At 48.6% G+C, this 12,301-nt stretch overlaps 1 protein-coding gene across 1 annotated transcript in view; it reads right to left on the bottom strand.

The window, feature by feature from the left end:
- Positions 1 to 7,709, bottom strand: part of SCIN (scinderin) — a 56,671-nt gene extending 48,962 nt beyond the window's left edge. The window contains exons 1-2 of the mRNA XM_077304490.1: positions 7,243 to 7,709; positions 1,855 to 2,009 (exon numbers count right to left, since the gene is read on the bottom strand). Coding sequence (XP_077160605.1) covers positions 1,855 to 2,009; positions 7,243 to 7,435 — 348 coding nt within the window. The 5' untranslated portion in view covers positions 7,436 to 7,709. The remainder of the gene's footprint in view (positions 1 to 1,854; positions 2,010 to 7,242) is intronic.
- Positions 7,710 to 12,301: the final 4,592 nt, after the last annotated feature.

The following is a 12,301-nucleotide window of genomic DNA, read 5'->3' as shown; positions in this document are numbered from 1 at the left end:
CAAGGAAGATGTCATCTCGAGGCAGGTATTTCATAATAAGCCCAGGAGGCAAGTCTGACGGTTTAATGAGAATGTAAGTGGAGTGAAAGTGAGATGTTATCTCTGGAAATGGAACGCGAATGGAAATGCAGGAGCTGAAAGAAGGGGAACCTGCAAGAGGGGACTGGTGGAAAGAGGGTACCTAACTTCTCCCTTATCCGCAGATTCTCACCTGCAAGAGTTCACTACCCAAGCTGCCCTCCCCCCATCCTCAGTCATGCTCATTTCTAGTTTTGAAACCTAGTTGGGGAAAAAAGTGGAAAAAAATGCTAGGGGGGCATTAGAAAGTGGGGGGGGGAGCGTAATTACCAAGTTGCTTCTGGCAACTCTTAGTGACTTATCAGACCCCACATTACTGTTATTAAAGAAACAAGAGTTGGCAAATAAACGTCTGCTATTACCTTTAAGTTACTACTAGAGGTGTGCAATCCCCCCCCCCCCCACACACACACACGCTGTTTTTTTAGTTCAGGTCTATTAGACACCCCAAAATTCAGAATTTCTGAAAAATCTCAGATCCCAGTATCAGCAACATAGTCAGATCTGGGAGCTTTTGGAAATCCCCTTTTTTTTCAGGTCCAATAAACCAGAGCTTGAAAAAACGAGGGGGAGGGGATCAACTCAGGAGCAGCAATGCCACAAAATACAGCTGAGGCAGCTCCTGTCTCTCAATAGTTTCCTGCAGTCCCTTTAAACTAGCCTTGTTTAACTTGACTGCAGAAAAGAGTGTGGGGATAGATGATAGGCAGGGAGCAGTCTCCTAGTTGTTTCTCCATTCTTCCCAGTTCCTGAAAACATCTGGGATTTTTTCGAGATATTGTAACCATTTTTCCTGAAAACCTCCAAATATTTTTGGGATGCTGAATCTGAAAAATACTAGTACATTTTTGGCTTGGGAAGATCCAGATTCACATGCCTAGTTACTACTACTCCTGTTATCACCTGCTGGCAGAAGATGTCAGTGGGACAGATTAATCTGCTTGGAGAGTGCCAGAGCTTTGGTGCCATGACTAAGAAGGCCCTCCCTTGGGTTGCCTAATCCCAGAAGGCAGGAATGTGCTTGTTAGACATTCAGCATGACTGAATGTCTTCAGCAAGGCAGCATATGTGTACATGTACAATTTATATGCAGTGGATCCTCTATGTGAATATGGGGGCTGCTTTTTTGTTGCCCTCCATGTGGCAGAATTTTTTAATGTATGAACTAGATTTTACAGTTTCCGAGAGGCAGTAGAATGGCCGTAGCCTTTCTCCTCTCTTGGGTTCCCAACCTTCAGATAGAGGTAAGGATGCCAGACCCTCATTGGGGCATCGGGATCCCCCATTTTGGCACCTCTCCCCCACTTCAGGGGTTCAAGAACAGGCTTCCTCGGGAGGTGGTGGGTTCTCCATCTTTGGAAATTTTTAAACAGAGACTGGAAAGCCATCTGACGGAGAGGCTGGTTCTGTGAAGATTCAAGGGGGTGGAATGTTATAGTGGATGAGCGATAGGGTTGTGAGTGTCCTGCATAGTGCAGGTGGTTCGACTAGATGACCCAGGAGGTCCCTTCCTACTCTATGATTCTAAGAAAGCGGTTGAAATCCTGCCTATTCCCAACCCCAACTTGAAACCTGATGAGCTGCCATTTGCAACTCCTGTGTATACGCCACTTGCCGCTGTCACACCTGCTCCCCTTCACCAGAAACTTGTGGAGCCGCTAAAAACCAAAAGTGCCTGATTTGTTTTCACTCGTCATTCTGACCTCCTAGAAATACATTCCTTTTAAAAAGAGAATTATTCTTGTAGGAATACCCCATGTGTACACTGTGACATACCTTATACTTGATGCCACCTTTGAAATAACCAACGAACTGTGTAGACTCATATCCTTGGATTTCTCTGTGCTGTACAGGCTTTCCTCCCAGGTAATCATCCATCTGAACCGTAAAGATTGCTGCTGCTGTACTTTCATCCTGAGTGCACTCTTTTCCTAAAACAACAGGGAACGATTCCATTTACAGCAGGGCACTTACTGAGCATCCTCGTTTTCCTCTGTTGTATAATTCCCCTTTTTTACACCAATTCCTCCACACACTGCAAAAATACTGGAATCCTTTTTCCCACAGTCACTGTGTGCACACCAAACACCCATAAGGGGAATATGGCTGCCAACAGTTGCCTGAGAAATACTTGAGGATTAAGGAGAGGGACCTCAGTGAGGTGTATACTTCAACCTCCAAAGCAGCTATTTTCTCGAGGGGGACTGATCTCTATTGCCTGCTTATCAGTTGTAATACCAGGAGATCTCCAGCCCGCATCTAGGGTTGCCAGGTGGAATTGGGCTGGTGACAAGAGGATTCAGGAGGCATGGTCCAGGAGCTTCCCAATGTGCTAAGGTCAGACCAAAAAAGACACCAGCAGGTTGGAGATACTGGGAGCAAAACTGTGTCTTTTGGGCAAAACTCTGTGGTAGAGTAGTACTCCAAAACCAAAGCAGGCATCATGTCTTGCACCCAGTTCCCCACCCCGACCCCAAAAACTTGCAGAGCCTCCATTAGTGGTTCTGATGCTTGTAGAAGCTGCTCCCTGCCACACCCACTCTCCCCCACCCAAAACTTGAGTAGTCTCCATTTGTGGTAATGTCGCCCACAGAAGCTGCCTGCTGCTGCCATGCCTGCTCCTCACCCGAAATCTTGTGGAGCTGCTGGTGGTGTGCAGTGTCTGTGGCAAAGCACAAACTGCAGCTCTGTACATTTGAAGGGGGGACAGGCCTGATGGCAGCATGTCAGTGTCAAATATGTCATTATTCCATACATTTTGAATTCACCCAATGTATTTTAAAATAAGATTTTGCAAGCCTATCTTGATTATGTCATGGATGTTTATTATTGATTGATTGTATTTCTATACTGTCCTCCTATTAGTGGGGAACTCAGGCCTTAATAAGTGGAATTTGGTCCATGACCTTCAGTTGTTGACCATTTGCTTTGGTGGTTTGCCAGGTTAGGCAGGATATTGCTCAAAAAAACTGGTGGGACTAGCTCATCTTCCACTTTTCTTCATAATCCTCATTCAGGGAGCCTTTCAGTTTTGACCACACAACTAACACCACTCATGCAACTATGCTTGTTTGATAAAGAAAGTGAGTTCAGCTGGACATGCACAATACTTTGGGTGGTAAAAGTAAAAGTAAGAGGGTGGGCAGATCAGTTCTGACCACAAACAATAACGATGATGGCCAAGATTCAAGTGGGTACCCATGTTGGTCTGAAGCAACACAACAAAACAATCAGAGTCTAGTGGCACCTTTAAGACCAACAAAGATTTATTCAAGGTGTGAGCTTTTGAGTGCAAGCACTCTTCCTCAGATTATATTCTCTCACATTTTTGGCTTTGCAAAATTCATTATGAACTGTAATCACTAATAGTGGGATCCTAAGAAGAGTTACACCCTTCTTCCTAAGAAGAGTTACTCCCTTAGTCTAGGTGTGGTCAATTTTCTATTGAATTGAGAGCTTTAATACTCTTGAGATCAATATTCCCACGAGAATGAAAAGTTGTCCTAATCTTGATCACAGCGATGCTAGATTTCAATATCATCTTTTGCCACAGGAGAAATATCATTTTCTGCAAGCAAAGTAGTTATCTTCAGTGCCTGTAAAAGATCTCTTGAAAAAATGCTGTATCAAGAAATTGTAATAGTAAGGGCTAAAACAGAACAAAAGTCTCTGTTTTATAAAGTCAAGAGTTTTATGTAACCTCAGGGAAATGGAAAATAGCAGAACTTCAGCTGGGCAATTTCCATGTCACTCACAGATGTGCAGGGTGTAAGCAGAAACCCAAGATGAAAAACACCCTACAGCTCTCAGCATTCTATGCTAAAATACATCTGCAACAGATCGTAGGAGATAAGCAAACCCAGCCAGCACAGAGGGAGGCACTTCATTAGCAAAATATGTTAAATTCTTATAGCTGCTAATAGCCTGCAGTGCTTTCAAAATAAATAGTTGTTTTCCACAAATGATACAGTCATTACACACCTTAGCACCTGGCATTCAGATGCAGAAGGACATAAGAAAGCCCTACTGGATCAGACCAGTGGTCCACCTAATCCAACATTCTGTCTCACCCAGTTGCCAACCGGTTCCTATCACCGGGGACCAGTCAACACTTGACAATTTCACTGAGGCCTGGGGAAGGGTAGTCTTTTGCCGAGGGATGTCGCCGCTGCCTGAGCCTGTGCTCCACTTGCTTTCCCACCGGTGCCCCTGACTTCCCACTGCCCACTGGGGGGTGCTGCCAGCAGCAGCTGTGTAGTGTCACGTCGAGGGGGAGCCCCAGCCATGGTGGCCGCTGGAGAGCACCAAAGGTGAGCTGGCGGCAGAGTGGCAGGGCAGCCCGTGAGGCAGCAGCCGAGAAGGAGGGTGAGGAGGAGCCGTAGCCCAGTACCAACTGATCCACGGACTAGGACCAGTCCCCGGACCGGGAGTTGGGTACAGCTGCAATACAGCACCTACAACCACCTGACCTGGTTTGGACTCTGGGGCTGTTATTTCCTCCCTAAAGAAATAGGCCAGTTAATATTCTCAGTCACTTCACTGCATCTTGCATAGAAAAACTTTCAGTGGTATTGGAGCATAAAAGACGGGGAGTAATGTGAGTAACTGTGGTTAAGAACAACAGTTCTGGCTTATTTTTTAGCACTGGCACAAAAGTGCTATCATGCCAGAGCACAGATTGGAAGACATATGATGCGGCAACTTGACTGATGCTATGGAGATGTTGGCCTGGTCAGTGAATGGAAGATTAAGGGCCAGCATAGTATAGAGCAGGCTTTCTCAACAGGGTTTTTGTTTGTTTGTTTGTTTTGAAACCCGGGGGTTTCTTGATAGCCCCAGAAGGGTTTTGCCTACTGGGTGGAAGTTAATTAATTTTAAATATATATTTTAATTTAAAAAAATTATCAGGTGATATGACCATATAAGCTTAGAAGGACCTCAGGAACTGCTGCCTTGGGTTCTGGATCTTGGAGAGCCAGTTTCAAATCTACTCTGTCCTGGGAACTTTCTGGGTGACCTTGGGCTGGTCTTACCCTTTCAGCCTAAGCTACCTCACATGACCCTTGTGAGGATAAAATGGAGGAGACCAAGAAAAACCACACTGGTCTCCAACTGAGGAGAAAAGTAGAGTATCGCATGAATTAAAATAATCAATACAAATAAGGGGGAAAAGTGAGATAAGTATTACAAGTCATAACAACAATTTATGCTGGAAGAGGCTTTTGGAATGGATTGTGCACAGAATACTCTCAGAAGAGTGGTTTCTCAGTGGAACAGGCTTCCTTGGGAAGTGGTGGGTTCTCCACCTTTGGAAATTTTAAAACAGAGGCTGGGTAGCCATCTGACAGAGAGGCTGATTCTGTAAAGGTTCAAGGTGGTGGCAGCCTACAGTGGATAGTGAGGGCCATTCCGCACTCGTTCAAAATTGCACAATGGTTGCTAATTGAAATCGCTACTAATTTGCTGTTATGCACAACATCGTTGACAATCTGCAACACTCCTGAAACCGATCCGCAAAAAGTGCTTCGTTGTAGCGCTTTCAGGGAAATCCCAAAAAGTGGATTCACCCTCCGGAAAGTGCTACACTCTTGCAACCAATCTGCAACACTAGCGGGAAAGTTCTCTGTGTTACCATTCTTGCGGTTTCTGCAAAGACCCTCCCCTGGCTCTCTCCTCTGATCTTCTGGCGAAGCGATCGCTATTTTTTTTTCTCGAAGCGAGCGGAGATCAACGCACCGGCGATCCTTCGTTTACCCAGCGAGGCTTCCCCGGCTGCAGTCCCTCCCCAGAGCTGTTTTAAGTCACCAAGCACCACAAAGCCCCGTTTGCTGGTTTATTTTCCCTTTATTTTTCACTCTATTTTCGACCGAAAATCACGCCCATGCGGGGAGGGGGGGTTCACTCGGGGGGAGCGTGGCAACGATGAAACGGCAGCTCAAACACCACCTGCTAGCTAGATGGGTCTCTCCGTTGCAATGAATCAACGCACATTCGTTACAACGTGGGTTTTTTTTTTTTAAACCTTCCTTAAAGGGAAAGGGGCTTTTCAGGAGCATGATAACGGCTCCCCATTGGCTGCTCGTTTGATTGATAGCCAGGGGCGGGACAAAGCTTGGCAATATCGCTTCCTGGCCGGCGATTTTTGCCGAGACCGGAAACCTGTGGGAAACGGTAGAAACGCAACTGGATTCCACTACAAAGGCAGGTATGCATAACGACAAATTCCACTATTTAAAATGGTGTTTTTTCATTCCGAAACCAATTTGCTACATAGATCCTGGTGCGGAATGGCCCTGAGTGTCCTGCATAGTGCAGGAGGTTGGACTAGATGACCCAGGAGGTCCTTTTCAGCTCTATGATTCTAAGAAACTGCATCATGTCTAATTTTGAAAGGGAGATGCTATTGGTTGGCCCCATTGTCTGACCTGGAAGGAAATCTTCTTCCCTTAAATGCAAGTAATTCACCTCAAGTTGCTTAGCTCTGCCATACACCTTGAGAAGCCTTATCAATCAATGTTACATAATTTTAGATCAATACTAGATCAATAGAGACCAGGCTTGAGGAGACACCATTACTAATGCTCAATACCCGGTTCTTTCAAGCCGGGGTGTGGCCAAAGGTGCCCGGAGTTACGCTACTACCAGGCGGGTAGAACCGCACGGCTGAGCAACACCGCCAACAAATGCCTTCTGTGTACAAAACAGGTAAGGGGAGGCGTCTGGTGGAGCTTCACCGTCTGAGGCCAAGCCAGCCGCTTATTTCCGCCGCGCGCGAAACGGAGCCTCCCCTTTCTCTCTTTGCCCTTGCGGCTCCCTCTGGATGTCTCGGGCGCCACCCCGGGAAGGAAAAGGGCTGAAGGGCGCGAGCCTGCCAGCCCTTTCGCACGACGAACTCGGAGGGTGCCGCGGAGGGCGGGAAAACTTCAGCACCGCCGCACGCTCCCTTGTCAGAAAGGCGCTCAAGTGCATAAGACCTGCTGGAGACGCACCCCGTCTGCCTTCGCGCTCCATCCCAAACTCCCCTGAAGAGCAGGACCCAGCAGCCGACGGGCGCGGGCAGTTCCGTCTGCGGGACCCCCGCCGCCCGCCCGGGCTGTCAGGCGACGCGATTCCCCGCGCCAGCTCAGGATCGCAGCCCTCCTGCACGGCGCGCGCCAGCCCTACCTAGCCAATAGTGCAGATTGTAGAAGGTCGCGTTGCTCCTCTTGACGGTGTGCAGGACCAAGTAGGCGTCCCCCACGTAGAAGTTGCCGTGCAAGGGCGGCGGCACGGCCACCAGCTCCAGCTTCTCGATCCTCCAGATTTGCAAGCCGGCCTTCTGGCCGGCGCTGGCGAACTCCTTGTGGTACAACTCCATGGGGGCTCCTGCGCAAGCCGCCCGCTCGCCGACGGACGGAGGGAGGGAGGGAGAAGCCGCAGCTGGAAGGAGGCAAGCCCCGGCGGTGGTGGCGCCCGTTTTTATGGCGTGCGCCGGGTGGTTCACCTCGAGCACGCCGAAGGGGGCGCGGCCTCCGCGGGCGGGTCTGCTTTCCCGGGGAAAGCCCTGCAACGCCCGGGCGCACCTCCAGCCGGGAGGGAAGCGAGGCGGCGCAAAGTTAGCGGGCGCCGGTCGAGGAGGCGAAGACGGCGGGGCGGGCCTCGGAGCCGCTCAAAGAGCGTTTCTGTCGGGGAACAGGGAGACTTTTCAGCGGCCGGCGAGCCGGAAACCTCGCCTCGCAACCACAGGCTTCCTTGCCCCCGCTGAGGGGAGGCTCCTGAGCAGAAAACTGCCAGTCGACGCCTGTCGGGAGCAAGAAAAGGAGCTGTTGTTGAGATCCAGTTTTGGAAAAGGGAGGGAGGGAAAGGCCTGGAAGGCGCTGCCAAGCTCGTCTCGGAGCACAGGCGAAGTGCCGCCACCCTCGGCGATGTGGGATAGGTCCGCAGTTGGGAACGTTTGCTTTTGCCCAGGCCTTAGTGCAGGCGCATCCGGTCTTATGCCAGGGGGAGCGAACTGTTTCAAAATAAGCGCTGTTGGGTGTCATGGGAGGTGTGTGAGCTCATTCTGGCCATCCCCCCCCCCCCCCAGAAGGGCCAGGCATCTTCCTGCTTTGTGTTGCATACTTGGAATAGTGTTCGTTTGTTGAATGTATTACATTTACTAGGCAAAACGCCCGCTGCAACCTGAAATGCAGCTGGCGCTAGCCGGGCAATGGGGGGGGGGAGGTGGCAGGTGCGTGGAGAAGGGACCCCCTCCCACCGAAGCTCCCCCCCCCCCCATGCTTTAAGTCATCCCTGGCTCGACGGCTGGGGAGGGCTTCTCCGTGCCCCCCCCCCCTCGATGATGCAGCCGTGCGAAGCCTTCCCCAGCCGTGCGAAGATGCAGAGGCCACTTCCACGATTCTTTGCCGGGCCGGGGAAGGCTTCTCCCTCCCCACCCCGAGGCCGCAAGTCTCCGCCTTGCCGGAGAAGGGTGCTCTGCCGCCCCCCTCCCCCCGACGCCACAAGTTTTCGCCGGGACAGGGAAGGGTGCTCCGCCGCCCCCTCCCCCGCAGCTTCACCCTCCCCCCACGCTGCAAGATTTCGCCTGGCCAGGGAAGGGTGCTCCGCCGCCCCCTCCCCCCACGCCGCAGGTTTTCGCCGGGTCAGGGAAGAGTGATCCTCCACCCCCTACCCCAGTTGCTCCCCTCTCCGACGCCCCCCATCTGGAGAAGAGTGCTTCCTTGACCCCCGCAGTTTCCCCCTCCTTTGGGTTTGGGACCTCCAATAAAGTTATACCCACAGAACGCAATGCCCTGTGAGGGGCAAAAGGAAATGGGCAGTCCCACAGATATGAGCGGCTCAGACCCTGGATGGGCTTAAAGGTTAGCATCAAAACCTTGAACCTGATCCATGTCACACCCAATACAGTTGCCTCAGCACAGGCTGGATATGGGTCCTCCAAGATGTTCCCATGAGGACCTTAGCAGCTGCATTTTGCAGCAGCTGTATTTTCCAGGTCAGGGACAAGGGTAGACCCGCATAGAGCAAGTTACAGAAGTCTAACCTGTAGGCGACCATTGCATGGGTGACTGTGGCCAAACAATCTTGACGACAGGTAGGGTGCTAGTAGCATCACTTGGTGTAGATGGGAAAATGCTATGGGTGCTATTCCCATGACCTGGGCCTCCATTGAAAGGGAGGCATCCAGGATCACCCCCAAGTTCCTGACTGAGAGATGTTAAGTTGCACCCTGGCCAAGGTGGGTAGGTGCGCTTCCTGCCCAGCCACAGGATTTCCGTCTTGGAGGGGTTGAGTTTCAGGCTCCAATCACCCAGCTACAGCTGTACTCCAATCACACAGCTACGGCTTCCACACAACTGGTAGATATATCTGGGGGTGGGGGGGGGGCTCATTTGAAATGAAGTGGGGAGGTACCTCCAAATCATGGACAAACACCTAGTAAATCATTAATCAATGCTGGCAAGTGGAAGGTGCAAATTTGGTCATACTGGCTGATCAAGAGCATGAATGTAGCCATATTCTTATGTCAATAACTTTTATGTGCGCATATGTTTAGAATGTTCAGCTGCTGTTTTGCATAGTGACCTTTTCAGTTATTCATGGAAGTTCTATGTGGATTTCACAAGTACTTGGTAAGCAGCAATGGCCCCGCAGCTTCTTGACCGTTAGGCCAAGTAAATTGTACAAATTTCATAATTGCAGTTATGTGATAATTCTGTGATCCTGCCAGTTCAGTACAACAAAATTATGTATTTTACTTGTTCTCCTACAAAGGATTTGAAATAAATAGGTGTCTAATCTCAACAAGGTAATTTTGGAGTTTCTTTTCCAAAATTCCACCCATTTAGCCCTCTAACTGAATAGTAAAGGCTCGTTTAAAAAAAAAAAGAATGAGGAAGAGATAAACCAAGAAGGAAGCTATAACTGCTCTATGTGATAGTATTAATCATATACCTTCTAATGCTGCTGCTGTGTAACAACTGTGTTTGCTTCATCATATAAGAGATCTTTTATCTGCATCCACAGAGCTATTATTATAACTCTTTCCCTTTCACTTCTATTTTATGATAACTACATATTTTCTGTGAAGAAAGCTAAAAAAAAATAACCTTCCAAATTTTTGATGGTCACAGAGTTACGTAACAACACTAAGGGCCATTCCGCACCAGGATCTATGTGGCAAATTGGTCGCGGGACGAAAAAACGCCATTTTAAATTGTGGAATTCGTCGTTATGCATACCTGGCTTTGTAGTGGAATCCAGTTGCGTTTCTATCGTTTCCCATAGGTTTCCGGTCTCGGCAAAAATTGCTAGCCAGGAAGCGATATTGCTGAGCTCGTCCCGCCCCTGGCGGTCAAGCAGCCAATGGGCGGCCGTTATCATGATCCCAAAAAGCCCCTTTCCCTTTAAGGAAGTAAAAAAAAAAACACGTTGCAACGGAGAGACCCATCTAGCTAGCAGGTGGTGTTTGAGCTGCTGTTTCATCGTTGCCACGCTCCCCCCCCCGAGTGAAAAAAAAATTAACCACCCCCCCCACCGGCAGGGGCGCGATTTTCGGCCGAAAATACAGTGAAAAATAAAGAAAAAATAAACCAGCAAACGGGGCTCTGTGGTGCTTGGTGCTTGGTGACTTAAAACAGCTCTGCAGCCAGGGAAGCCTCGCTGGGTAAACGAAGGCTCGCCGGTGCGTTGATCTCCGCTCGCTCGGGGAAAAAAATGGCGATCGCTTTGCCGGAAGATCAGAGGAGAGAGCTAGGGGGAGGGACTTTGCAGAAACCGCAACAATAGTAACGCACAGAACTTTCCCGCTAGTGTTGCAGATTGGTTGCAAGAGTATAGCGCTTTCCGGAGGGTGAATCCACTTTTTGGGATTTCCCTGAAAGCGCTACAACGAAGCGCTTTTTGCGGATCAGTTTCAGGAGTGTTGCAGATTGTCAACGACGTTGTGCATAACAGCAAAACTGTAGCGATTTCAATTTGTAACCATTGTGCTATTTTGGACGAGTGCGGAATGGCCCTAAATATATTTGTTTTCACTTCCTATAACTTCTTGTTACACAGCAGTTTTATTTATAATTCTTTTTCTAGGCTGTCCTTCTCTGCTGACAAGCTAGTTTCATGGCGGATAGAATCAGCAAATAGTGAAAAAGGAGCTTTAACTGAATCAGGCCAGTTTTTTTTAATCGTTTAATTATTGTCTGGATGGCTGATCCTTTAAACTTTGGAATTGTAGCAGATATTTCAGACTCCCCCTCCCTTTACTTCTAGGATAAGGTGACCAGGTTGTCTCACTTTTGGAGGGACATCTGGGGGTACCAGGCAAATTGTACTTATGTTGAAATTGAAAAATATATATTACAATACTATTTTTGCATTCTATGCATTCTATGAAACTTTTTGTTCCATATAGACCAAATTTTTAATAAAGAACCACCCCCCCGTCAATGGTGTCCCACTTTACCAATGTTAAAATCATAGAATCATAGAATCATAGAATCATAGAGTTGGAAGGGTCCATACAGGCCATCTAGTCCAACCCCCTGCTCAACGCAGGATTAGCCCAAAGCATCCTAAAGCATCCAAGAAAAGTGTGTATCCAACCTTTGCTTGAAGACTGCCAGTGAGGGGGAGCTCACCACCTCCTTAGGCAGCCTATTCCACTGCTGAACTACTCTGACTGAGAAAAACTTTTTCCTGATATCTAGCCTATATCGTTGTACTTGAAGTTTAAACCCATTACTGCGTGTCCTTTCCTCTGCAGCCAGCAGAAACAGCATCCTGCCCTCCTCCAAGTGACAACCTTTCAAATACTTAAAGAGGGCTATCATGTCCCCTCTCAACCTCCTTTTCTCCAGGCTGAACATTCCCAAGTCCCTCAACCTATCTTCATAGGGCTTTGTCCCTTGGCCCCAGATCATCTTCGTCGCTCTCCTCTGTACCCTTTCAATTTTATCGATGTCCTTCTTGAAGTGAGGCCTCCAGAACTGCACACAGTACTCCAGGTACTGGAGTAAAATCTGGTCACCTTACTTTAGGAAACCAGAGCTCTTGCTTATCTGTTGCTCAGGGTACTTTAACAGATACTGAAGAAAGAGATCATCTCCTTTAACCAGTCCCTCCATCAGTGATTACCAGCACTGTAAACTCCTCACTTCTCCCCAGTATTGTCTAAAAAGCTTTTACAATAATATAAATACTAAACAAATACTGGGAACAGGGAGGGCTATTAAATGTTGGAATATGA

Source organism: Paroedura picta, chromosome 11, assembly GCF_049243985.1.
Source record: "Paroedura picta isolate Pp20150507F chromosome 11, Ppicta_v3.0, whole genome shotgun sequence".
NCBI classification, from domain to species: domain Eukaryota; kingdom Metazoa; phylum Chordata; class Lepidosauria; order Squamata; family Gekkonidae; genus Paroedura; species Paroedura picta.
This window is presented reverse-complemented; position numbering and strand designations above follow the sequence as displayed.